Here is a 27,806-nt window from a genome sequence, read left to right on the forward strand (position 1 = left end):
TTTAATTTTGCGTGCCTTGACTAATCATTAAATACCGATATTTTCATAGAATTTTGTACAAAGGGAATGTTTATTAATTCACGTTGTCCGGCCACGTGATTGCACGTGCCTCGTCTTCTATCCTTGTCTCATCCCTCCCACCACTCCCACCGCTGCTCCCTCTGTCTCTGTCTCGGCACCTATCAGCCTTGTCTTTCGCGACTTATTCTAAGGAACGTGATTAATTTTAAGGCGCGAGACCCGGGAGAGCCACCACTAAGTTCTTTCCTCGCAATTTCCGTATATTCTTTATCCTCTTCCTCTTCCCCTTCCGCAGTTGCGTCAATCTTTCTCTCTCTCTCTCCGCCGACGCAGCGGCGAAGGAAACAGTAAGCTTCTGCTGTTCGTGCGAGTAGTGACGGATAACGCGCGAGTGTGAGACGTATCGTGGAGAGAACGCAGCCTCCCCCGAGATGTATTCCAAGACCATCAGCAACCACCAAGCGAACAAGGAGCACGTGCTCGCCGTGTCCCGGGACTTCATCGCGCAACCCCGTCTCAGTAAGTAAGGCTCCGCGTCGTCGGGGACGACGACGAGGTAGAAACGCTCGGGAGCACAGGGAATACCCGCGATTGGGGCGTAGCATCTGATCGATTCCCTCGGGTCAGCTGATCTCACCTGAGATCCCACAGCCCGGCGATTCCTCGCGCGTGATCTCAGGAGACCCGATAAATGCGTTGCCCTTCATCGAATTCGTAAACCTGTGACAAGCGGTGAACGATTCCCTGAAGACGCTCGCGGATTTGCCGTTCCCCGATCGACTTCCTCGAGCTGCTTCGAGCGTCATGTGACTGCGGACGACAACTCGTGCTCACGCGAGTGGCCTTGGCTTCCAATCGATCTTTTTACACTCTGGACAGATTCAGAAACAGCTTCTCAATCATAGGATACGTGTTAATAATTCTACAAGATGTTGCTTTCTTTAATTCACAGTTATTTAAATACCCGGTGATATTTTCACCTATGGGCGTATCCACGAAATTATAATGATACAGGTGTGAGAAAAATGCATGAACAAAAGTTGAACAAATATTATATAATGTACTTTGAAGAATGATTTTGAGAATTTTTTAGTAGACAAAGATAAAAAATTAAAGATGTAGATAAAAATTATTCTTGAAGAATACAAAGGTTTAGTTTCTTAATTTAAAAATCTATATTTACATTATACTTTTTTATTTATTGAATTCAAAATAAGTCCTGTACACAATAAAGGAATATTAGATATTAGGAACAAGAATTAAAATTAAAAATCAATTTTCTCAATTTTCTCAATAAATATTAACCCACATTGTCTTTTGATACTCATTTAGTGTAAATGAAGATTGTTAATGTTTAGCATGTCTTTCATGAAAAAATGAAGCATGCTGCTGGGTTTCGTAGACACTTTTTCCTATCTTATAAGTTTTTTTCAGAAGCAGGATGGTTACTAAAAATTTTAAAAATTGCCTGGACAAAAATGATCTCTGATTACATGATAACAGTTAAACTTAATGCACAATGGATACAAATAAAATGTAAGATATAAATGTGATGTACAAGATGCAACATAATTTATTATTTACCTATAATGTTCATTAAGGGGATTAAAATTCTAAATTTTCTAAAATTTTAATTTCTATTTCTAATGTCTAACATTTCTCTATTATGCACAGGGTTAAGTTATGTATAAGTAGCAATTTATGTATTAGTTTTATATGTCCAAAATAGAATATAAAGTTAAAAGTACTTAAAAAATATGCAAACATTCATATAATGCAAATGTGTTTTTGATATTACTTGATAGTAGATTATTATATATTTAAATATGAGTTTTTTAGTATTTTTATATTTTTTGCGGTATTTTAATGAAAAGAACAGTTAAAAGGAAAAAAAATAAAATGCAAAATCAAGATAGTAATTAATTTTCTATTGTTTTTTTTTCTAGCTTATAAGACAGTATCTGGAGTAAATGGTCCATTAGTGATATTGGACGAAGTAAAATTCCCAAAATTCGCCGAAATTGTACAACTGAAGCTCGCCGATGGCTCCCTACGTTCCGGCCAAGTACTGGAGGTCTCTGGATCCAAAGCGGTGGTCCAGGTTTTCGAAGGCACGTCTGGCATCGACGCGAAGAACACTCACTGCGAATTCACTGGTGACATTTTGCGGACCCCGGTGTCCGAGGACATGCTGGGCCGTGTCTTTAACGGCTCAGGAAAACCGATTGACAAAGGACCGCCAATCCTCGCAGAAGATTATCTGGACATTCAGGGACAACCTATTAACCCATGGTCTCGTATCTATCCAGAAGAAATGATCCAAACTGGAATATCAGCCATTGATGTTATGAACTCCATTGCTCGTGGCCAGAAAATTCCCATCTTCTCTGCTGCTGGTCTGCCGCATAACGAGGTGTGTCTTTTTATTACGTTCTCTCGAATTAGCTACATAATTATATATGTGAAATTAAATTAAGTTTTTTTTTTAATAAATATTTTGCCTTTGACATTCCAGATCAAGATTTTCTTCTGTTCTTACTTTACAGATTGCCGCACAAATCTGTCGTCAAGCAGGTCTCGTGAAAGTGCCCGGTAAATCGGTTCTCGATTCTCACGAGGACAACTTCGCCATCGTGTTTGCGGCTATGGGTGTCAACATGGAGACTGCTCGTTTCTTCAAACAAGATTTCGAGGAGAATGGCTCTATGGAAAACGTGTGCCTATTTTTGAATCTAGCAAACGATCCGACGATCGAGAGAATCATCACGCCTCGTCTCGCCCTAACAGCGGCCGAATTTCTGGCATATCAATGCGAAAAACACGTGTTGGTCATTCTCACAGATATGTCCTCGTATGCTGAGGCGTTGCGTGAGGTCTCGGCCGCCCGTGAGGAGGTACCGGGTAGACGCGGTTTCCCTGGCTACATGTACACCGATCTCGCCACGATTTACGAGCGTGCCGGCCGTGTGGAGGGACGCAACGGCTCCATCACGCAGATCCCAATTCTCACTATGCCGAACGACGATATCACTCACCCAATTCCCGATCTTACTGGATATATCACCGAGGGTCAGATCTACGTCGATCGTCAGCTGTACAATAGGCAAATCTATCCACCTGTGAATGTACTACCGTCTCTGTCACGTCTCATGAAATCTGCCATTGGCGAGGGTATGACGCGAAAGGATCACTCCGATGTGTCCAATCAATTGGTGAGACATAAATTATAAGAAAAATTATAATCATTTTTAATCTGTGAAATAAAATTACGATATCCTTTTGCACAGTTCTCTTTTCTATAATTATTCTAAAAACAACTGTTTATAATTATTTTTTATAATTTTAAATATATCTTTCACAGTACGCGTGTTACGCTATTGGAAAGGACGTCCAGGCGATGAAAGCTGTTGTGGGAGAAGAGGCGTTGACACCAGACGACCTGTTATACTTGGAATTCCTGTCAAAGTTTGAGAAAAACTTTATCTCGCAAGGCAGCTACGAAAACCGCACGGTCTTCGAGTCACTGGACATCGGTTGGCAACTTCTGCGAATCTTTCCCAAGGAGATGCTTAAGCGAATTCCAGCCAGCACGCTTGCAGAATTTTATCCAAGAGATTCTCGTCATTAATCATCATTTTATTTGTCCCTTATGCGTAAGCTTTTATTTTAATGGAATTGCGCGTACAATTTGATTTACTTTCTCTTTAACTATAATTGGAATAAAACACGCCTGTTGTTATATATTTACAGAAAAGATCTTTGTAACGTGACAAGAGAATGATTAAAGAGAATAGTTAAACGGCGTATACGCGTTCGAATTATTAAGGTAAATAAAAATGAAAGAGTTATACGCCTTTGTGTTGCAGACTATTAAAAAATATTGACGTTACATGCTTACAAGATCGTATATTGGTTTTCGATGTTGTGCAATGAGAGTGTAAAATGGATAGCAACGATATTGATATGTAAACTAAAATCTTATATACGATTTATTCTTGCATGCAAAATGTTGGGAGATCTTGCATGCAAAAGTTGCAAGTTGCAGATCCAAAATTACATATGTTCTCTACTATGGAAATATTTAATAATAAACTCTGGATCTATGTTTCAATATATTTGAGGCATGTGTTTTTCGTGCTTTAGAGCGACGGTGCTCATTCACGCCAAGCAATCATTGTAAAGTGTAATATATTATTCAGTATTAATGTAGACAAAAAATAGGAATTCACGATCACGTTGTATTTGTGCGTTCCCAACATTCCATTACGAAATTCACATATGAGATTCTTTGTGCGTTTGAGCCAATCCGAAGAAGAAATGTTCAACACGATATGTACAGTTACCTCTAGAGAATGTTCCGAGCGAAATATATCATCGTGTATCGTCTTGTGAAAGACAAATTGTATATGATAGAAAGAATAGAGAATTAAAAGAGAATTGTTGTCTTTGAAGCACTTTGTTTGTTTAGTTATTATTTGGTTACTATTTGGTCTATCCCAACTGTTTAGTTATTGAGTGAATTACTGCATTTTTTTTTTTTAGATTTTATGATTAAATCTTTGTTTTCTTTTCAATCGTGTAAAAAATTTACGTGGAACGGAGACTTCGCGTAATTCGAAGACCCAGTGTAGTTTAAAAAAAAAATTCTAAAATGACAACAAAAAAGGAGCAAATTTCATTTTTCACAGATTTAAATCTGCTACCTTTGAAAAATGAAACATGAGGTCTGTTCTTTTTAGCTGAATTTGCACTGTTTATCCTTTCTTTGTTTTCATTGGAGAGAAAAAGAAAACGATATATAAGAAATGTAGCTGAAAAGAACAGACTTATGCTGGGAGATATTCTCTCGAAAACGCTGATTGGCTGTCGGAAAATTAGATAGCCAATCGGCGAAAATTTACCATGCGACATATGTAATGTCAAATTGATTGAATTTGAAAGAGATCTGTTCACCGGTTCGCGCCACTTTCATCTGAGAAATTACAAAATAGACAAACTGATTTTCAAACAGGATGAGTACTTGTGAACACTTGAGATGGTAATAATTTATAAGATATTTCCACCTTTTTTTGTTTATTAATGTGTTATTTCTGGAAATTTCTATTCAGTGATGGACGATAGGGTTATGTGCACTATCATATGCTCATAACCAATTAATAAGATAATTTTGAATGAGAAAGAGAAAAAAATAAGAGTTTATCAAATATATTGGAGTATTTATTTGCTTAAATTTGTATTTTTGTGATGAGTCTTTAAATAACAATAGATGAAGTGGTGACTATGTACATACAGTGTACCTTGTACCTACATTGTGTAATATATCTTTGTTTTGCGCGTACACAAGATTCGATCGTTCGCACCCAGTCAAAGGGGGAAACGGCCTTTGCTCGTGGATATACCACAGGAAATTGAAGAACTGCATTTGACTCAAAAGTCTGAAAATTATACGCAGGAGCCAAAAAGAAGAACTACCAAAAATGTCAAAGATATACAAATACCAGAACGCAAAGCTATTCCTCTTTCTGATAATGGTGTTTACACGATGCAGAAAATAGTATCCGAGCATGTAAGTTTATTTCTAATTACATATTTTTATTAGTTTTTCTGTTGTGTAAGTAATGATGTTTCATTAGGAAGAGAGAGTGAGGAAACTTCTCAGTAAACCCTTTCAAATACCAATACCTGGTTACCAATTGTCTGGACGAGTTCTTGGATTACGTCTACCAGGACCACGTAGGCCATTGCATGATCCTGATGAACCTAATGCCCTAATTGTCTATTCGCCACCAGAATTATCGGAACATGACAGATTGAAAGTAGATTTGTATGTATATGCATCTCTAAATATATATACACATTTTTCAATGTTCCTTCTGCAATTCAAACTTGTGTGTTTTAAGATCAAGTAGTAATAAATGATATATGGTATATGTTTAACTTTTGTAGGTGCAAGCAGCTCGTACATGTAGTTGTAGATCCTATATTGTGCAATGTATTACGACCTCATCAACGTGAGGGAGTGAAATTTATGTACGAATGTGTAACAGGAAAACGTATAGAAGATGCATATGGCTGCATCATGGCAGACGAAATGGGTCTTGGCAAAACCCTACAATGCATAACTCTGTTGTGGACATTGTTAAAACAAGGTAAAGTGTTTAAAGTTATTATAAAAATTAGAAAGTAGAAGGAAAGATTACAGATCAAAGAATATTTATGTTGTATTTAGGACCAGAGGCTAAACCACTAATAGATAAAGCCATTATTGTCGCACCTAGCTCTCTGGTGAAGAATTGGTACAATGAAATTAATAAATGGTTAAATAACATGGTTAATACTCTTGCTATTGACGGCGGAAAGAAAGCAGACATTGACAAGCAGCTCATTCGTTTTATGAAAACTTATGGCAGAGTTGTAACTCCTATTCTTATTATAAGCTACGAAACGTTTCGTTTACATGCACATGTTCTGCATCAGGACGAAGTGGGCCTCGTATTGTGCGACGAAGGTCACCGCTTAAAGAATTCTGAAAATCAAACTTATCAATCTCTTATAAATTTGAAAGCCAAGAGAAGGGTATTACTCAGTGGAACGCCCATACAGAATGATCTATTGGAGTACTTTTCTCTCGTACACTTCGTTAATCAAGGATTATTGGGAACTGCACAGGTAAACAACATACATCAGCACAAATTGCTATTATAATTACAATTTACGCATTATAATTTATACTGTTTAAATTATCCTTACAGGAATTTCGGAAAAAATACGAGATACCTATATTACGTGGTCAAGACGCAGCTGCAACAGACAAAGAACGTGAACTCGCTCAGGAACGTTTGACTGATTTAGTATCCATTGTTAATAAATGTCTCATTAGACGTACTAGTGCTTTGCTCTCGAAATATTTACCATTAAAACACGAACTTGTAGTGTGTATTAAAATGGGAGAGTTGCAGACACGTCTCTATAAAAATTTCATACAGAGCGATAGTATAAAAAAATCTATGGAAGGTATATGGTTTTAATTTTTTTAATGGCAAGTTTTAAAGTAAAGAAAGAAGAATGTCTTATTTACTAATGAAATATATTTTGTATTTATTATATAGAAAATGATAATTCAAAGAAAGGAGGTAGTTTGTCCGCTTTGGCTGCCATAACTCTTTTAAAGAAGCTCTGCAATCATCCTGACTTAATATATGATAAAATTATGGAAAAAGCAGAAGGATTTGAAAGAGCGGCATCATTGTTGCCGCCAAATTACTCGACAAGGTAAAATTAATTTATTAGTTGATAAATTAAAAATGTCACTTGATAAATGAATAATCATTGTTTCAGAGAAGTAATGCCAGAATTATCGGGTAAATTGATGGTTCTTGATTGCCTACTGGCGTCTATTAAAACCACGACAAATGACAAAATAGTATTAGTATCCAATTATACGCAGACACTCGATTTATTCGAGAAACTCTGCCACAAACGTTCCTACAATTATGTGAGGCTCGACGGTACAATGACGATTAAGAAAAGGGCGAAAGTAGTGGACAATTTCAATAACGAAAATAGTAATGATTTTATATTCATGCTTAGTTCGAAAGCTGGTGGATGTGGCTTGAATCTCATCGGTGCGAATCGTCTAGTCATGTTCGACCCAGATTGGAATCCTGCAAACGATGAGCAAGCGATGGCCAGAGTATGGCGAGATGGTCAGAAAAAACCATGCTTCGTCTATCGTTTTCTTTCTGTTAGTAGCATAACAATATTTTTTATTGAACAATAACTAATGAAAATATTTTCTTAGTATACGAAAATAATATATTTATTTAGTAATAAATTAATAACATATTTAATAAACTATATATATATATTTTTTTTTTTTTTTTTTTTTTTTTTCCTTCTAGACTGGAACGATAGAAGAGAAAATATTTCAGAGACAAGCCCATAAAAAGGCGTTGAGTTCCACGGTGGTTGACCAAGAGGACGACGTGGCAAGACATTTTACTATAAATGATCTGCGCGATTTATTCAAATTGGAGGAGAATACAGTTTCTGATACGCACGCAAAGTATGAAATCGTTAAAACTCATTTTAAAATTATTTTCATAAATCTGGGACAAGAGTAATATTATTCTTATTTAGGTTCAAATGCAAACGTTGTGTCAATGGCATCGAGGTGAAGGGTCCACCAGAGCAGTCTGATTGTAATTCTGATTTGTCTGACTGGCGACATTCGCATAATCCACGGCATTTACCAGATATACCATTACGACAGTGTTGGCCCAGCGGTATTTCGTTTGTTTTTCATCATCGTTCGCATGAACAAGTAAAATAACTCTCGCCTAATGACGATCTGTTTGCATCTTGTTTCGGAACTTTGCATTTTAGGAATCAAGTTATACAACATTAATTAAAAAATATTATAACTGCAGAAAATTATCTTGGTAAAAAAATTTGTTTAATTTTTTTCTAGAGACTTAAGTCTAAAATTTAAATATACATGTACATGAAATTCTTTTCTTTCTCGTAACACATTCCTTTTCTATTTGTAAATTTAGTTGATTTTGTACAAAAAGATCGTCATAATTCGCAAAACACAGTTACAATTTTTGTCAATATAAATGTGCCTTACATTTTGTATAAATTATTTTGCGTTTATGTAAGGAAGAGATAAATTTAGATAAAAATAAAAGATACATTTCTAATATCTTTTTAGGGTGTAAATATAAACCTTTAAACAATAAAATATTTAAGATGTTAAAATTAATAAGAAATATTCGGTTTATATATATGCAAATTAAAATTTATTTTTATTATGTATATCAAAATAAGTTCAGTAAAATAACGGCTAAAATGTTGTAAAATGTTTGCAATTTTAAACAGAGGCTTTATTTGAGATTTATATGAAGATTGATAGAAGATGTTTTCAATTATTTTATAAAGTAATTTATTCTCTGAAATTGTGAACTTGCGATTTTTAGTATTAAAAATTTCTAAATGCGATAGTAAAAATATTCAAAATAGTCAAATATAAATAGGCATTTTAATTGTAAAAAAAATAAAAACTGTTGAAGCAATGTGTAATTTGACATTGTTAAAATTTTTGCACTTAAAATTTCTGCCACTTAAAATTTTTGAGATAGTACTACTTCAAAAATGAGATAAAAGAGTAAGGCTGAATTTACAATATTTATATGCTCCAAAATCAAATTCGTGCTTCAACATTTTTCCTACAAAACCGATCAATTATGTTATTTTTTTCTCTTTTCAATACGCATGTTCGACACATTAAACGTTTTAAAAAGGTCATTTAAACGTTGTTTCATGATGTCTTAAAGATATTTTTAAAACGTCTTATGTTTGATTTTGGACATTATGTCTGGATCATTAATTTTATATTCTTTAATGGTGTAATTTTTATGTGCGTGCGCGCACGTAGCCTTATCTCAATCAAATAAAAAAACAAGCTTATCGAGAGGCGGAACGCTTCTATTGATCTTTTTAAAAAGCAAAGTTCATTTAATGTGTAGGTAAACACGTTGGTTGCGCAATGTAATCAAGTGCAAGTGTCGAAAAACGAATTTAACGGCGAGCAAGGTTTGTATACGATCTTTCATTATCATTCTCAGTGCTGGTCCCGCGCACGCGGGCCGTGATTGCGTGCTCTGGATGTATGTATGTACATACATACGCCGAGTCACGCACCTGCGTTTACACTCGGACGATCGAATGTTTTCAGGTCGCGCAGTAAGCCGCGTCACGCCTTTCGCACAAGTTCCGTATGCGGGGCAACAGCGGTATCGAGGAATTCTGTCTCGCGCGCGGCCGCGCGCAACGAGAGAGATCGGGGGCCGTTGGAAAGGGGTCTTAGCGGGAGGGGAGGGTGACGGACGGGTGGAGGAGAACGGGTTCGCGGACGCGGGCAACGAGCGGGCGTGCGGCGGTCGATCACGTGACCGGCAAGCTGGCGCGCAATTGGCCGGCGCCGCCGCGTCGCTTTCCCTCCTGACCCGCTGCTCGCTTGTTCCGCCACCGCCATCCGACGGTTTCCGCGACGGGCGTCTGGCTGAGAGGCTCAGAATAGTACCAGATGTGGCCATGTTTAGTTTTCGATCTCCGAAGTTTTCGCTCATCGTCATATAAACCGCTACATTTTTATACTGACTGCTGAAAGAGTAAATAATACGCATCTGTCCGACCGATCTCGTACTCTTCGTCTTTGCCTGCGGCTCGTTTTACTCGCTGCATCCACATGCTGTTTTAACGCCCTTGCCGAGAGAGATCCGAATTTCCGAACGACGCAGAGACGCGAACGAACGCGAGAGAAACGTAGAGACATAGAGACAGAAAGAGAGACGAAGAGGGCGACATTTGTTGTCTGCTGCTGTCGCGCGTCAAACGTGTCGCTCCGCCGAGCCCGTTCCAGACGGGACGTCGGAGCCACGCGAGAACCGTGACACTTCCACGGATTATCCGACTCCGAGATTTACTCCGGGAATTTTGTTCTCGTTCGCCCGCTCGTTTCTCGATCTCTCTCTCTCTCTTTCTCTCTCTCGGCAAGAGTCGCGTGCATTTTGCAAGAAGTCCGCTCCGTCGCTCCCTATCTCTGTTGCTCTCGGGATACTAAACGTTTCGGAGAAAGAGAGACAGAGAAAGAAAAAAATCTCAACTGTCACTGTCGAGAAAAAGAGTCGTGCCTTCGTAAAACGGTTAAAATCGCAAAAGTGAAAGCATCGTTATTTCGACAGGGGGGGACGGACGAGTCACCGGGGAAAGGGGGTGAAAAGGACTCCGTCCGAGGAAGAAAGAAAGAAGAGCCACTTTCCTCTTCTTTCTCTCTCGCCTCTCCTCTCCCCCCGCCTGATTTTTTTTATTCGTCTCATTTTCCGGCGACGATCATCGACGACGGGTACGCACGCGCGGACGCGTTCCCATTTTCTTCAGCGCGTCGCGCACTTCCGTTTCGGACACGTCGCGCGCGCACACGAGGTCGCACACGCAACGTCAGACACTCAGACAAACACAAACGGACGACGGCGGGGGGCAGGCAGGCAGACGGGCAAACAAGCAGACAGGCAAGCAAGCCAAGGCAGGACAGGGTGGGTAGGTAAAAAGATAATGGAGAGAGAGAGAGAGAGAAAAACGCCCACGACGAAGCGCTCGCCGTTGGGTTAGCTGTAATGCCACGTCAGCCAGAATGACGTCGTTCTCGCGACGGAAAGGAGGAAAGGAGGCTCTCGCGCGATCTGACTGTATTTCTAATTTTCACGCGCAAAACTGAGGGAGAGGGAGAGACAGAGGGACATAGACCCGCGCGAGGGGAAATATCTCGCTAGTGCAAAAAAAAAAGAGAGAAATTAGTAGCCCTTGGCAAAGGAGAAACTTGGGAGAGGCTACGAGAAAAGTGCACGGTACACCCGCGTTTATTCAGTTTGTAGAAAGGTCTGTCTACCTGTCTGCTTGTCTGCCTTTGACCTGCTATAATCCGAGCTTTGTCGATAACCCGAGCTTCGTGAAAAAGAGTAACGAAAATAATGTAAAGCTGCTCACGTAGAGCGGAACGCGCAAGTTTCCGAGACAAGATAAAATATTAGGAAAAGAGATAGAGATACGACGGAGAGAGAGAAAGAGAGAGAGCGAGAACGAGAAAGAATTAAAAAGACGAAATCTTTTTTTACAGTTTGTTCCACATATGGAGCGCCTGTTGAGCACTCCTAAATGCTAGCGTTCGATTGTTCCGTCAGAGCAAAGACCTGTCGAGTGTGGTCGGGCAAATCGATCGTATGATCCGCCGTCTCGGCCGACCGGACGGCCGCAGTGCTTGATATAGGAAACTCGGTACTTCAATCCGGGGTACCGCCGAGAGCGCATACGCACAGATCGAGGTGACTCGATCTGCGGAACCGAAAGCGAAAATGGCAGTAGAGAGTGTTTCCGCGGCAGAGACTCTAATCCAAAGGTTTGCTTCCTAAACTATATTCTTCTACCGTAATAATATTCTTCCGCGCTCGATATTCTCTTTTCGAAACACGGCCGCCAGATGTGGGAATACGATGGGAAGGCGAAGGAAGGAAAATTTTCGCGAGTGACTATGTAATCATCGTTGACGCACGCACACATACATACACACACACACACACACACATCCATTTGTACATACAGCAACATTCATACATACGTTGGTGCGGACAAGTCCATACACGTATATATCTCTCCTAAGCTTCTCTGTGACGCATTTCCCTCCCTCTTCCCGGCGTTTCATCCGTTGTCGTTTCGACACGTTTCGCCGAAGCGCGACGAGAAAGAGCGATATCCGTTCGATTTCGACGCTTCTCGTGCTTCCTCTTCCGTAAAATAATAATAATATGTCTCGCGTCCTAACAATCTCTTGTAGCTTTTCTTTCTCTCCCGCTTAACGAGAAATGGACAAGATCCGATTGCTCCATTTTCCCTCTCTCGAGACACGTCGAATCGATCTCTCGAGTGAGGAAACGAGGGGGGGGGGTGGACAGCAGAGGGTCAAGGCCGTTCCTGCGATCCTCATCGAAATGGCGCCGCGATTCTTCTCGAAAGCCGATCGCGATCCCGCGAGTGTCCGCCCGGCGGATTATTTTCGGAATTGGGTCGGGGTGCAATTTTAGCGAAGAAAGAGAGAGAGAAAAAGAGGAAGACACGCGGAAGAATCACGTGCAACTCACTTCGGCTTATCTTTATTTATAGAATATACGTATAATTGTAAAACTAGCGGAATATTTCGGCTGATTCAAAATCGCGCGAAAATAATCCGCACGACACACCTCCGAGAGACGTCCTGGGCACATCCTTGGGACGTTCTCTGGACGTCTTTAGGACGTCCCCCCGGAGATCTGTGCTGTGTGAGAAGATAAAAACACGTCTCGATCGACGATTAATAGCCATGCCCACCAATGTAGATTAATTCTGATCTCAGTTTAACTTGCTCTTTATCCTTTTCTGATTTTTTGAGCTAGAAAAGGATAAAGAGTAAATTAAACAGAGATCAAAGTTAACCTATCATTGGTGAAAACGAACGTAAATGCGCGTTCTTTTATCGTAACGATTTTAATTAATTGACGCGAGATCGATGAATCGGTTCGATCCACTTTCAATTCGCGAGCGAGTTTCGAATCGAGAACGGTAAACGCTTCGGATCGATCGTTTCCGGGTCGCTTCCGGTCGACTGCCTAGGTCCTTCAGCTTTTCTTCCCCCTTCACAGAGAGCATCGATTGCATACTCGCGCATACAACGATGCGTGCATAAGTAGGACGGAAATATGGACAGAAGCCCATTTATTCTACCTCCTACGATACGCGCGTACATCAGGGCGTCTCGGATGTATCGCGTTTCGCTTTCTCTCATAGATTTTTCTATAATTTCTCCGATTAAAGTAAGAGAATTATTTCTCGGCAGAAACATAGCGTCGATCTTATTATGAACATATGATGTTACGATAATCTTGTTATGAACATTAAAAGATCAGTAAACGGATTGGGTTGCGCGAGTTGACTGCGTTGAGCGAAAAAAGTAGCCTTGCAACTATTGTATGATTCTTTAATATCGATTTATTTTTCACAATCAGATCTTGCAAGAACCAATCTTATCAAAGAATCTTGCAAAGCTGTTTTTTCCGGTGAACGTAGCCAATGATTAGAACCGTGTTATTGTTACGTGAGCAATCGTTCTACAAAAGTGGAATTTTTTTGATAAGGTCGTTTCGCAATTGTCGAGGCATCGAAAATTAGTTTTAAAGACTAAAGAGAGAAAGGGGTAAAATTAAAAGAGAAAGGCCTTGCTCATTTCGCAAGAAAGGTTGTCTCAGAGCTCAGAGTGAAGGGCGATAAATCCGAGTCACTTTATACACACGCACGTACTCTTCCACGCTAGAGCAATCGAACGCTCGTTTGAAGACCTTCAGTCTTTACCCTCTTAACATACGAAACACGCACATACGTACATACGCACGCAACGCTCAGCAGGCGGAAAGAGGAGATAGAGAAACTCTTCAATGAACGAGAATCGACACGCGAAGAGCTTTTCGGCGTAATGTCTCCTTTGGCATCATCGGCTTTAATGTCGCCTTTAAGTTTAAATCGACAATGTTGCAACGACGACAATGTTGAGAATGTGGTGGTTCCTTCAACGTTATGTTACTATGACTCGATGATTATGACAATTCGTCATAATATTAATGATGATGATGATGATCATGATCTGATGCTGACAATGACAATGATGATAATGATGAATTGATAACCCGATGAGAGCGGTAAGGCAACTCCAATCTTTTATTTTCCGTCGTTCCTCGTGACGACTTGTCTATACATAAATTCGATAATCGATTCGCGGAATGGATGATTTTCCAAGTGACAGTGGGAAAGGATATCGGGAGGCGAAGTAATCCCCGGTGAGTTCAACTTTCGATGCCGTAGACGCGCGCGAAGATGTGCCAATTGATATCAGTCCGCGAACAAACTCATCTCGCTATGTAAACGTACTTGAACTTTCCAGATCTGCTAACACCCGACTGCCGAGAATAATTCAAGCAGCAAACTCCTCGCGCTGGTCTTTATAATGTTCACAAACACGCGTGTTTGTTTCCGTGTTACCTCAGTCTCGATTTTGTCTTTTGTGATCTAAGCTTTGAGCTTAATTCGTTCCAAACTTTAAACTCTACAATTGAGATCCGGTCGTTTGAAAGCTTATACGGCTTAACCCGTGAGTCTGGTCAAACTAACTCAGACACAAGATGCAAAACTAATCAAATATATCATGTAATAAAAAATTTTTTTAAATATTGATTTAAAAAATTTTTAATATTTGAAAAATATTATTTTTTTATTTTATTTCTTTGAATTTCTAATGTTTAAAAATTATTATTTTATATTTGAAACGCATATCTCGCATCACAAACACTTGCGTACTTGAGCTTTCCAGATCTACTAATATTCGATTCCCGAGAATAATACAAGTAACAATTTTTTCTCACTGTTCTTTACATCCAAGGAGAACGAATAAATTGAATCGATGTCGATTAAACATCGACGGTATCTAATAGACGTCTGATGGATGTCTATCAGACGTTTATTATTTGTTATTTCTTTCTGGGTAATGTTTGCAAGCACGCGTGTTTGTTTCCTAATCTACAATAAGAAGGCTTTCGTCTTTTGTGCTCTAAGCTCTGAGTTTAATTAATTTCAAGTTCTAAACTTTACAATTGAAATTCAGTGAGCTTGTTTAAACCTTAAGGATTAACCCATATACCTGAATCAAACTGACTCAGACGCAAGCTGTGAATTTACTAATCAAACATGTCACATGTAACAAAATAATTTTAAAAATTTGAATTTCTTTGAATTTCTAATGTTTGAAAATTATTATTTTATGTTTAAAACATGTCTTGGTTTATAGTTATTTATAAAAAAAATTAAAAACACGTAAAAATGTCACGCAAGTGCTTACGGGTTGAGGCAGCGCTGGAAAGTGCTTTTTGTTGGAAAAAAAACCATTACGGTTTAGTGCTCTTCACCCAGCATATTTTATCCAAAAGACATCTCCAAGAACGTCTTTAGAACGTGTGAACATTCTTTGAACACTCCATAACGTCCCTAAGACGTGTGTGTTGTGTGGATCATTGTTAAGACAAAATGCTAACTTCGGTACACCTATTGTAAATTAAATATTAACGAATCGCTTTTCCTTTTCTTCCTTGGGAGAAACCTAAAGACGAGACTTCTCGGAGTGTTTTTCATCGTTACAAAAAAATATACGGATCTTATCCGTTCATTGTCCGTATCATTAGCAGATAGAGACTAGAGACTGATAATAGAGAACGATAATTTCCGCCCTGTCAAATGTCTCGTATATCGCATTGGTCGCAAATACACGTACTTCGTACATCTACACGGCATGCGTGCATGTGCGCGCGCGCGCGCGCGAGTGCGTGTCATTTACACAACCGTGATTCTCAGCTACACGCGCGCGCACCTGCTCATTTTCCCGCCGGATCTCTCTCATCGATCGGCTCCGCCGAGTGTGCAAACCCCTGTGATTCCCCGTGACTCTCCCCTCGTGCCGTTGTCCCGATCGTTGCGACGTGGACCCGGAGTACCCGGACCGATGTTTTTGGCACGACCAGTAGCCACGGCGCCGCCACGTTACGGTCCGCGCGATCCGGGCTTTCCCCCCCACGGGAGAGAGAGAGTGTCTCCTCTGCGCGACGTATATAGTCCGCCGACCTGTTCAATGACTGCTTGCGCTATCAATTTGACCTTGACGACAATCGCGAGTCCGTCCTCATGAATTCGCCTCGGCGTCATTTTTAGGCCGCCGCTGCACACGCAGGCACGCACGCACGCTCGCACGAACGAACGAACGAAACGCACGTACACGCCACAATCACCACCACCACCACCATCACCACCACACACTCGTGATATAGTCCGAGTCAGGCTATTATGAATTACAATGAGGTGATAACATAAGTCGAAAGATGCGCTTTCTTTCTTGTATCTCATCATTTCCGTTGGGGAAACTCGCGTGCGATGCGCCGCAATTATCATGTCGATTGATTTTTTGAAAGAGAAATATATTTCGCCGATGTGCTCGTTGTACCATTGCCGAGATGTATTTTCGAGAAACTAACATCAGATCTTGTTCATCATCATCTTGCAATAATAGTAATGCATGAACGGTATATTAGCGAATAAAAATGAAAACGAAAACATATCCTAGAGATTTTTCGTTTGTTTACTAATTTATTGCGTACTGAGGAAATAGTCATGATTTATATATACATATATATATATATATATATATATATATATATATATATATATATATATAAATTTTTTTTTTGCAGAAACTATTTCTGTAGATGCAGTATTATGTGTATTATTTTAGATATAGTGAAAGATAATATTCCTCAGAAATATTAAAAGAAACTTTTTTGAGTATAAAAGCAATAATTGTCATTGTTGCAACCATTAAATTAGAACACTTTATCTTTTTAACGAAGGGATTCATAACTACATGATTATACATAAGAGTATATTACTTTTCATGTACTGAAAAATGCATATAAATGTCTATTTAAAAATAGATATGATACATAAGAAGTATATATAGTTATTATTAATGTGGTAAATTAGTACTTGAAAAGAATAATTTATTAAGTTTTTGCTATGCTTTTTCACATAAAAAAGTGGTTCTCATAATCTTTTTTTTTATGCAGCAGCAACGATAACGATTTGGAAGATGGAGAAATTCCATCAGATGAGGATGATGAACCAGTCATCCGTGCAGCGAATGACACACCGGAGGCTGCCAAGCCAACCCCAAAGCCAGAGCCTGCAAAGAATAAGAATTTTGATGCAAAGTTCAACAAGAACAAAAAGGCGCAAACTGCACAAGCTAAACACGACCGATTTCTGAAATATAAGACTCCTACTGAGGATTGGGCTGGAGATGTTGAAAAAGCTATTAAAGCTGCGATGGAAGAGGATGGAGGCAAGAATCAAGAATCTAAAACAAAGAACAAAAACAACAGGAACAAAATTAGAAAAAGGATGCGCGATGAGAGAGAAGAGGATCGTAGTAAAGAACAAAAGGTATGTCTAATGACAGTTTTTTCTTACACATTAAATATTACTAAGCATGCTTTTGAGAACTATTGGCGAATAAGTTATTTTCATTTTATGATTAAATTTTTATGACTTACAGAAACGAAAATTGAGCGATGATGAGAACGCGAATGAGGATGAGGACGAAATGCTATTTGTACGAGGAGCTTCGCCTATCAGGAAGGATTCTCAAGAGAATAATTCCCCCAGACGTACGACGAATGAGCATGAGAATTTTGATAATTTGGATTACGAGGAAAGACCCAATGTAAATCGTCATAGAGAAAATGACAGCAAGCGTGGTGCTGGTCGTGGAGGAGGAGGTGGAGGAGGAGGAGGAGGCGGTGGTGGTGGTGGTGGAGGAGGAGGTACAGAGACTTAAATTTTATTTCTTTATGTGATTGCAAAATTTAAGTATTATGTAATTTCTTTTATCATGATTATGTAATTAACATTACATTAACATTAAATTATCATTTATTGACTCTATTATAACTGCATTGAATTTCTATTAATTTTTAATCGCTTTTGCTTGTTTTCATCAGGTCGCCGTGGTGGCAAGAACGAACGTGGTAAGAATAAGACCCGGGGCCAAATTCGAAATGATCGAAATGGTCGTCGTGCGCAGAACAATGATCACGGGCAGGACATGGATACAATTTGTGTGTATTACATGCAAGGAAAGTGTCATAGAGGAGATGATTGTCCGTTTTCACATAATGCTTTGCCACCTAGAAAGATGGAATTATGCAAGTTTTATCTTATGGACTGTTGTGCAAAACGAGACAAATGTCTCTATATGCATCACGATTTTCCTTGCAAATTCTTCCATACAGGTTTGAAATGCAACAATGGTGACAATTGTAAATTCTCTCATCAACCTTTGAACGAACAGGTATATATATATATATATATACATATAGTGATTTTTTATAGCTATATAATTTATAATAGAATATTATAGTATAAATATATGAATTTTAAATAATATAAATTATAAGTAAACACATGTAGTGTTAATAAAAGAAAGAAATAAGCTACACTAAATTTATTACTGAAAGTAATCTTACTGGAACGGTTTTGTTTCAGGTGAAGGGTATTCTTTTAAAACACTTGGAAACTGCTCCAAAAGAAATTCTTGGTGATTTTCCAAGATTAAGTAGAGAGGGTGCTATGTTAATGATAAATAATACAGCACGTTCTCTAGCACAAGGCCAAGATACAACGAATCAAAAGATTCCTAGTCTTTTCGAATTAAATTTATCAGCGCCCGTAGAAAAGACTGATGAAAAAGAAGAGAAAGGTAATCTTTTCTTTTAATAAAAATAAAAATTAATTTTTGTATAAATATTAATATCACTTGTTCATTTTAATCTTAATACTAAAATAACATTTGATTAAATAGAAGAACAAACAAATCAACAAAAAGGCAATGTGAGGGAAAGAAAACCTTCTGGAAAGAAGACGCGGTGGGGATCGGACGAAGACAGAGTTCCTTACGAACAAATTATGCTACTGCAGTCGGCAAACGAATTGGGTATTCAACTTCCAAACGCTGCGTTAGGTTTAGCCACGCAACAAGCACAAAAGCAGGCGCAAAATACTACATCGCCTCTAGATTTCTATTGTGAAAGAAGTATAGAGTCAAATAAAATTGTTGAAAAAACGAAAGATCATTTGAAGAACGTAGAAGAAAATATATCAGATGAGGTACAATACTGTGCGAATTTCTATTACTAGTAAATAGTAAACTACCGTTACTATTTATCAACATAATTATTACGACTTATATTATCTACTTATATTTGTAGTTGAAAAAGAGGAAAGATGTTGACTTGAGGCAATTGCTGAACGCAAAGAACCACCACCACCTGTTTATAGTCTAGCTGACAAAGTAGCAAGTCTCACGAGAAATAAACCCGATGACGAAAGCGATCAAGATGAGGAATCGGAACTTGTTATCGAAGTGCCAACTGAAGATGAGAATAAGGAAAAAGGAAAGCTTCATAGTGAACAAAGTATGAATTCTTTATCTTACTGTAACTTTGTTTAGTTATATTTAATATGTTATGAAATTAAATAATGTTTACCCACTTAGCCTATTATCTATAATATTTTTTCCTTTAACAGATATTTTCCATATTGCTTTTAAAATGTCATTTTTTTATGGTATAATTCTTCTAAAACAATATATATAATAGTTAATCGAAAAGGTATATAATTATATTTATGTTTAACAGGTGTACAATCTCACGACATTACTTCCTGTATAGTAGATAATGAGACAGTGCCGTCTCACTTGCCAAAGAAGGCGCAAGAACTGTTTATGCGAATACAACAACAGCAACGCGCAGCGCAGGACAGTTTAAAAAATATGGACAACGATTCCAACGCACCTAATACCGATCAGATTATCGAAGATTGGTATTCGGATGACGAGGACGATGATGATGATGACGATGAGGGAGGTAATCTTACTATAGTGGATAGTACAAAAGACGAAATAGAAATCATCGAGAAGATTCCGAAGGAAGATTTCCAGCCTGCGATATCTGCGCCCAACGTACCTCAGCCGGCAGCTATTGTGGATAAATTAGGTGATCTGAGTAAAATCGACATCAGCGCCGAGGTATCAAAGTTACTCTCCACCCTAAAGGCACACAGCTCCACAAGCAGTAAGATGCAGCAAGCACCAGACTCCAGTCAAGACGCATTAAAAGCTAAATCGGCGCAAGAAATAAAAACGGAAGTTGAAACATCATCAAGTCCTAGGCGGTCACCAGGTCCGGTAAGTTCAACAACTGTGCCTGTATCCAGAGATCCACGAATGTCCCGAGATCCCAGGCAACGTCGAGAAGTTGAACAGAAACCGAGCAGCCCTAGTATATCTTCCGACGTGAAGAGGGAGTCGCAGAAGCCTCTCAGACTGGAAACGAGCATCTACAGTTCTGGTATCACCGCGGTGGATGCGAACATGGACACCGATCTCCGTACGAGAGCGGATCAAGATCTCAGACGGCAGGACATGGACTTTCGACATGGACGTTTTCAATCCGGTGACTTTGGCGACACGGATCTGCGTGTCAAGACTGACGTAGATCTACGGCAGATATTGAGTCTGCCGTTCAAACCGGCACCTGCGCATATACCGTGCACCGAGATCGATGCTAGTATTGCATCGCATCCGCCGATGACATACAAGGTCTACGTAGTCGACATACCTAGACCAGATTACACCGGTCTCAAGCTAACGAAAAACGATGCACAGGTCAAATACGATCCGCGTCTCCGCAAGATCTTCCGTATTGCCAAGCCCGAGCAACTAGCCGACTCGCCAATGTCGCCACCGCCGCAAATCAAGCAGGACACACCGAAGTCGCCGCCGCAATGTGTTCGCTCAGATCCACGACGGAAAACTCTCGAAGCAGCGGCTTCCAGTCAGCAGTCATCTTCGCAAAATGCTACTAACATCACGATGATGTCCAAAGGAATGCAACCAATGGAGGCAATGGGATCTAATATGGCTCTCGGTCCTGGTGGCATGCAGGTGAGACCTGGTATGCCTGGCGGTCCGATACCGAGCGGCATACCAGGTCCGCCTCAGGGTATGATGGGCCCGATGGGTCCAAATCATCCAATGGGCATGGGTAATATGGGTCCGATGAGGCCTATGATGAACGCTGGACCGATTCCGCCGCAGAATATGCCGCCCATGGGTATGCCACATGGTCCAGCAATGGGTATGAATGGACCCGTTCCAATGCCACCACAGAATCAAATGAATTTTGATCCACGTTTTAACGCACAGCGTAATAATGGGGCTGGATTATTAGGACCTGGGCCGGCTACCTTTGGGCCGGACAATTACGAAGGAGGGCCACCTTATCCTTGTAGTGGTAATTTTAATAATTTTGGAGGACCTAGTGGCAGTGGCAGCGATCCGTTCGGGCCGAACGGATCAAATGGTCCCAATTTTAGCTCGATGGGGAGTGACGATTGGGGTAGCAGACAGCGCGGTGGCCGTATTCGCCGAAGAAATCGCAGCAGGACCAATATAGTGACCAATAATTAAAAGGTGTATTAGAGAAAGTAGACTGTGAGCACCTGATGATAATTCTCACAAGCGATAGAGTTCGCGTGTGTATATATACATACATGTATGAGTGCAACGCATTCAAAAACATATTTTGAAGTCTTTCCAATTTATTTTCATGATGTCAATAAAATATCAAAACACTTCTTGTGTAGATCTACAGATTTATTTATTATTTACAAATCTATAATAATATCTATGTAAATATTTATAAATATTCTTTACAAAAATGATAACTATCTATATATACATCTTTTATTTCTATAAAATTAAATCTGTAGAATTTACTCAAGAAAAAGATTTAATTTAAGCATAATACTTTGAATAACGATGATTATGATTGGTAGATTGAAAACTACTATTGAGCAATAGCTGATTGTACGTAATTTTTAAATTATAATAAACGTAATGAGAAGCTGCATGTATAATGCTCATACGCGTGCAATTTCTTTGGAATACCAGTGAACGTATTCCAACACTCAGCCAGAAGATACCGGATCCATCACTTTAATTTGTACCTAACTCTTTGCATAATTTTCAACAATACTTACTAGATATGTAAGTTCATAATGTAAGAGATATTTATACATAGATTATATGTATCCACTCGTTTACAATAAATAGATTCTACGAAAAGACACTTATAATACACGCAAGTCGCGCCGAAATAATCAATTAGATATAAATGCGAGAATATGTAACATCAAGCGGATGTTGAGAGCCGATTGAATCGATAATTTCGTTGTCTTCCACCAAAGTGGCATGCAAATGTCTGTGGTCTGCAGGATATGCGCTGTCTCTTTACGTGATTGACATCCGCGATTCGCAAATTGATTTCAACATTTATGTATCGCGGAAATGGATAGAGATTTTAAGATAAACTGCAATATTTTGTAAAAAAGAAATTGATGTATATCAATTTTGCTAAATATGCAATGAAGTACTTTTTTACGCTTTAAAAAACAGAAAGATACGCAAGTATGTGTGTAGATTTCAATATCGTTTCAATTGATTTCAAGAGTATGTAAAGCATGTCGAACACATAATCACTTTGTACATCTCCGATAAAGGTTAACCTTAATTCTGTACACACGTTTCGGTACCTTCAGTACAATTAAAAGTATGTCGAGTCACTTTTTAATTTAATTCTCATTACTTTTAAGTATAAGAAAATTCTTCAATGACTTTTACTTGTTTTTTAACATATATATCTTTAAAAAGTATTCGTTTTATGGCTATTTATTAAAAAAAAAATTGTACATAAATGTTATAATTACAATGCTCTTAGTTTTTCCAAGAGATACATTGGCTCATTCGTGTCGAATCGTGTATATAGAGGGTTGATTACTTAGTCCCTCCACTTCTTTTTGGTAATACAGACCTGCGTGTCTGAACTTATAATACTCTGCAAAGCAGAAATTTCTAGCAATATGTATCTCGTTTAAGATAAATCTAAGAATAGATACAGGATATTAAGATTTTCGCTGAACTAGACCTTATTCGATGTTATTCTACATACTTTTGTTTATTATTATTGCTATATTATATAGATACAGAACGAAATTACATTTGTAAAGAGCAAAGTTTACTATCATATTATATAAAGATTTTTGTACAGATAACAATTGTTGATTCAAACATGAGTTTTCGGTTTGGCTCAATGATGTAAATACTGCTGTATTAACTCTATGCACTTTTTAAAATACAATTATATAGTAAACGTCTATATATGAAAAATGAAAGATTTTTATACAATATACAACCTGTATGAAAAGTTGTATTAATTTTGTTTCTAATACTCGCGATTGCTTTTAATTTAAATTTGGACTGGAAAACTGGCGGCGAATCCAACAGCAACTTAAGGCATAATTTCATCAATGTGTGATAGAACTTAGGGGATCGGCTCGTATTGTCGATAGATCCAATCTCGCGTCCATCTCGTCATCCAATTCTCCTACTATCGCTCTGAAAAAAAAAATACGCCATGATTAAATAATGTATCTTTTACTTACGTTAGATATTTATTTTCATGTAAATGTTGGTGCAAAGTAAAATTATTTTTTCTATATTTTTCTAGTGATGAATACTGATGTAATAAAAGGAACAATCATATAATACGATTATTGAAACTACTCTGTGTACAGTTTATCTGCAGAAGCTATACTGACACGTTATCACCCCTGATAATGTGCAAACCCAAGACAACCTGTTCCACTCCCTGTGTTGTACTATATACTCGTTCATGTGATTCGTCCAAAATTATATTGATAGTCTGGTCAAAACCTTTCAATGTGCCCTAAAATAAAAATTAGATTTGAAGATAAGCAGAATTATTACCTTCACAGTATATGTACGAATACTATAGAACAATATATGTTGTTTGAATATGATGGATATGAAAGATACAACTTCTAACAATGAAATTTACTAGCAAAATACAATTATATAGTTAAATTTTTTAAATGTAAAATCTGTAAAGCATCATCAGAAAATTAATCGAGTAACTAAATTTTGGAAACATGAAATATTCATAAGACACCAGAGAACTTTAAAATGTGATGTGATGCTTTATATAAATATTTCATATCAAAAATTTTTGTTTGATCATATATTTATATTCCGCTGGGATAACACATAGCTCCATGTAAAAACAGTTGATTTGTTGCCAGCAAGTTCCAGATTCAATCCCAATTCTAATTGTACACATTCTTGAATAAAAGGAATTCATATTTTATTTGCTACGTTACATTTTGCTAATAAATAAAACTTTAGTATCAGAAGCTGTATAAATAGCTTGTACTGCTATATTTCTGAGTAAAATATAAAACAATTGCAGGTTGTATATGTAAATAAACTAAATAATATACGCCGTTATGATGTGAACTTAAATACTCACAATAAAATTTCTACCGTCCGATGTGATGATGGAAACTGTATCTATGGTGTTCATGTTATGTTAAGATTAATACATTTATTTACATGTTCGTCACAACTCGGTTAAATAATAAACTATACAAAAAAGGATACGATTCACGTAACTCTCTAATCCAGACGCCATTATTTGTTGTAAGCAGCTCTAAATGTTGATATAATGCTGCATAAATATATAACGATTCATCGGCTCTCACGGATATAGGTTAGCAAAATAACAATAATCAATGCGTCATTGCAAAATAAACCGGGTAACCTAGACTTGGAGCAAAGAGAAATCTGAGAGTGGATACGCCGAAACGCTTCAATTTTAGGTTGCGTTCCGATATACATTACCAATACATTTCTAGTACTGAAAATCTATAGTTTACGTGACGTATATTATAGACGTATATTTCAGAACTGTTTAGTACTAGCAGTGAATTTCGGAACGCAGCCTTAGGTGCAACCAGAGAGAAGATTTCTCTCAGGGTAGGAATATGTTGGAGCATGCGATGCAATACGATGTGAACAAACCTAACAAGTGTAGGAATCGTAATTACTGAACGCTCATTGGACTAGAGACCAATTGAGTCCATAAAAAGAAAAAGCAGCCAATAAGAATACGCGGTAGTCGCTAAGATAAAAGAATTGCCCTGTTCTTATAAAATAGATTCTTTTGCTTTTCTAAGGACCACTTGCACCAACATCGATTAACTTTAATCGGCTGATTTTTCTATCGGAATTGACCAATCGCATTTGTCGTTAAATAAAATTGACCAATCACGATTGACACTTAACCGGCAGTTAAGTTAATCGACGTTGGTGCAAGTGACCTTAAGAGCCACTTTCACTAACGCTGATTAACTTAATCGCTGATTAGTCTATCGGAATTGACCAATCGTATTTGTCGTTAAGTAAAAACGACAAATGCGATTGGTCAATTCCGATAGACTAATCAGCGATTAAGTTAATCGGCGTTGGTGAAAGTGGCTCTAATAGCGTTTTTCACTGGGAAAACTAGTGCGCACTGAGTGTGCACTCGCTAATGGTAATTGGACGATTTGGTTTGCGCGATGACGGTGCCAACGGAAACGCCCAATTACCTGTATCTGTTATTTTGTATACATATATTAACGATAAAAGTATATTTTAAGCCGCCAGAAAAACCTATTTTAAAAAATTAAAAATTAATTATTTTTTTCAACAAATTAACTATAAAAGGCCGAAACGGTCATAGCAAGATGTTCGTGCTGAAATAATATTTTTATATTTTTATAATTAATTTTTTAATATTATTTTCTAATATTAGATTTTTTTTCAATTTAGAAACTTTATACATTTATTTTATTCGTTTTTTTAAACATTATAAAAGTAATCACAATAATACAATAGTAATTTTAAATCTTCACAAAATAAAAAAAAAGTATCGTTTTTTAATTAGGTTTGTTTTTTTTAACAAATTAAATTTATTTAACAAATTAAAATTATATTACTTTTTATTAAAAATACATTTTTTTATAATTCTATCTTATCATTTGTTTCATGTATATTGTATCAAATTCAATTCAGTTAAGTTTATATATGATTTTCTATTTTTGTTCATTTTTTACAAAATAAAAAAGTTATCGATAATAATTTGTTCGATGTTGCTTCAATATTGAAAAAACGTTAATACTTTAATATTTAATATTGCAATATCTCAACAATGTTTTCTCAACATTCTGTGCTGTATTATGAGCACGCTGGTTGCATTCCAAAATTTTAAACCCTAGATACAATAAACAGAATAGAGAACAGAGCATAAACAACTAAGTTTAATACGTTGAACAAAGAACATTTTATATGTATTTTTTTTTATATTTAACATATTAAACTGTTTCTTTATTCCTTGTTGCTTCTGCCTGTACTTTTCATTGTTCTTTACTCTCAGTAAAAGAGTTAACTCATGGAAAAGAAAAATGAAAAAGATTCACGTAAACAATACATAAATAATCTATGCAGACGCAATCTTGCAAAATTTACGGCACCACCCTGTGCTTTTGAACTTCATATCAATGTTACCGCGTCGTAAATGTCGCTGCGTCGTTTATCTACTTATTTTGGCGCGAATTGCTACTTATCCCTTCGCGCCGCGAGATGTTGCCACCGTGAAGTTGGTACGCCGCGTTCTCGGTCGGCGCGCGAAGCGCGACATGTTCAGCCCGGTCTGCTTTTGAACGCGGTCGGCGCGGTGATGACTGTCCCGCGGGAGTATCGTCGAGTCGCCGCGGGACGTGGTGATAATCCTTTTAATCCCATGGATTAAAAACAGCATCGATCGCGCACGTTGCAGCTTTTATCGCGGCCAGTCGCCGGCGATTGCGAACGCGGCACACGGACGCTAATTCGCGTCCAAATTTGCATCCGTTTTAAACGCGGCCACGGCACATATCGACTCGCGCGACGCCGGGGGCTTTCACCAGCTTTCACCGCGGCCCCAGGTAAATTGTTTTCTTTTCATTTCGTATTGGTGCTTTCGTGCCTGGCGAGTACTGTGCCGGAAGCATCTCGGTGCTGCCCGCGATCGGACATAATCCGATATTTTCCACTCCGCTCCTCTATTCGCCATCCCCCTCCCCCTCCCCCCTTCCCCCTCCCCCCCTCCCCCTTCGTCCGTGACTCTCGCTCGATCGTCTTCGTTCCAGGATTGCTACGTGAAAAGTTTTGAGAGACCTCCATCGCGCGAGCGCATAAATTTCGCGCGGATAACCACGCAGATCCCGCGTCTGGAATCGAAATAAGAATGAATATAAAGGTACTAACGAAATCTGCATGATGGAAGTTTCGTATCTCTCAAAGTGATATTTTATCCGCGCGAATCGAAGTCGCGCTTATCGGCACGATCGCGGGCGAGGGAGGCGAGCACGGGGACGCGGCGCGACGAAAGCGCCATTCACAAAATGGCCATCTCCCATTTTATTCGCGTCGTGATTTACGACGAGATTTAAGCGCGACCCAATGAGTCGCTGCTGACTATATTGATTCCGCTAATGAAATCGCCGTTTTAAACGGATAACATTGACAGCGTAGTAATTGGATGAATATCGTTATCACCGAGGTGTGTATATACGTACTTCGACTAAATTATATCATGAAAAACACGTTG

At 38.4% G+C, this 27,806-nt stretch overlaps 4 protein-coding genes across 4 annotated transcripts; 3 read left to right on the top strand and 1 right to left on the bottom strand.

The window, feature by feature from the left end:
* The first annotated feature begins 161 nt into the window (after positions 1 to 161).
* Positions 162 to 4,472, top strand: LOC105203019 (V-type proton ATPase subunit B). Its single transcript, XM_011171720.3, has 4 exons — positions 162 to 540; positions 1,968 to 2,434; positions 2,568 to 3,233; positions 3,383 to 4,472. The coding sequence occupies exons 1-4, from the start codon at positions 453 to 455 to the stop codon at positions 3,647 to 3,649; spliced, it is 1,488 nt and encodes a 495-aa protein (XP_011170022.1). The 5' UTR covers positions 162 to 452; the 3' UTR covers positions 3,650 to 4,472.
* Positions 4,473 to 4,906: 434 nt separating this feature from the next.
* LOC105203020 (DNA repair and recombination protein RAD54-like) lies at positions 4,907 to 8,727 on the top strand. The gene is made up of 10 exons (XM_026133688.2): positions 4,907 to 5,059; positions 5,366 to 5,587; positions 5,655 to 5,845; positions 5,968 to 6,170; positions 6,251 to 6,690; positions 6,774 to 7,035; positions 7,131 to 7,293; positions 7,360 to 7,765; positions 7,923 to 8,086; positions 8,161 to 8,727. The coding sequence occupies exons 1-10, from the start codon at positions 5,057 to 5,059 to the stop codon at positions 8,351 to 8,353; spliced, it is 2,247 nt and encodes a 748-aa protein (XP_025989473.1). The 5' UTR covers positions 4,907 to 5,056; the 3' UTR covers positions 8,354 to 8,727.
* A 1,337-nt stretch (positions 8,728 to 10,064) lies between these two features.
* Positions 10,065 to 23,880, top strand: LOC105203021 (serine/threonine-protein phosphatase 1 regulatory subunit 10). Its single transcript, XM_039459092.1, is given in 9 exon segments — positions 10,065 to 11,977; positions 17,268 to 17,643; positions 17,756 to 17,978; positions 18,201 to 18,550; positions 18,745 to 18,958; positions 19,061 to 19,365; positions 19,467 to 19,517; positions 19,520 to 19,673; positions 19,896 to 23,880. Coding segments are annotated over 9 exon segments (3,549 nt in total). The 5' UTR covers positions 10,065 to 11,933; the 3' UTR covers positions 21,728 to 23,880.
* Positions 23,255 to 25,011, bottom strand: LOC105203023 (U6 snRNA-associated Sm-like protein LSm8). The gene is made up of 5 exons (XM_039459102.1): positions 24,874 to 25,011; positions 24,776 to 24,830; positions 24,645 to 24,685; positions 23,917 to 24,044; positions 23,255 to 23,713 (listed from the first exon to the last, which is right to left on the bottom strand). Exons 2-5 carry the CDS (start codon positions 24,804 to 24,806, stop codon positions 23,623 to 23,625), a joined length of 291 nt encoding a protein of 96 aa, XP_039315036.1. The 5' UTR covers positions 24,807 to 24,830; positions 24,874 to 25,011; the 3' UTR covers positions 23,255 to 23,622.
* Positions 25,012 to 27,806: the final 2,795 nt, after the last annotated feature.

The sequence above is a fragment of the Solenopsis invicta genome, chromosome 16 (assembly GCF_016802725.1).
Source record: "Solenopsis invicta isolate M01_SB chromosome 16, UNIL_Sinv_3.0, whole genome shotgun sequence".
Lineage (NCBI taxonomy): Eukaryota > Metazoa > Arthropoda > Insecta > Hymenoptera > Formicidae > Solenopsis > Solenopsis invicta.

Coding starts and splice junctions, on each gene's coding strand:
- LOC105203019 (XM_011171720.3), top strand. CDS start 453: ATGTATTCCAAGACCATCAGCAACCACCAAGCGAACAAGGAGCACGTG. Junction 541..1,967: donor CATCGCGCAACCCCGTCTCA/GTAAGTAAGGCT, acceptor TTTTTTTTCTAG/CTTATAAGACAGTATCTGGA. Junction 2,435..2,567: donor CTGGTCTGCCGCATAACGAG/GTGTGTCTTTTT, acceptor CTTACTTTACAG/ATTGCCGCACAAATCTGTCG.
- LOC105203020 (XM_026133688.2), top strand. Junction 5,588..5,654: donor AGAAAATAGTATCCGAGCAT/GTAAGTTTATTT, acceptor ATGTTTCATTAG/GAAGAGAGAGTGAGGAAACT. Junction 5,846..5,967: donor GACAGATTGAAAGTAGATTT/GTATGTATATGC, acceptor TAACTTTTGTAG/GTGCAAGCAGCTCGTACATG.
- LOC105203023 (XM_039459102.1), bottom strand. CDS start 24,806: ATGGCGTCTGGATTAGAGAGTTACGTGAATC. Junction 24,045..24,644: donor CGGACGGTAGAAATTTTATT/GTGAGTATTTAA, acceptor TTTTTATTTTAG/GGCACATTGAAAGGTTTTGA. Junction 23,714..23,916: donor ATTATCAGGGGTGATAACGT/GTCAGTATAGCT, acceptor TTTTTTTTTCAG/AGCGATAGTAGGAGAATTGG.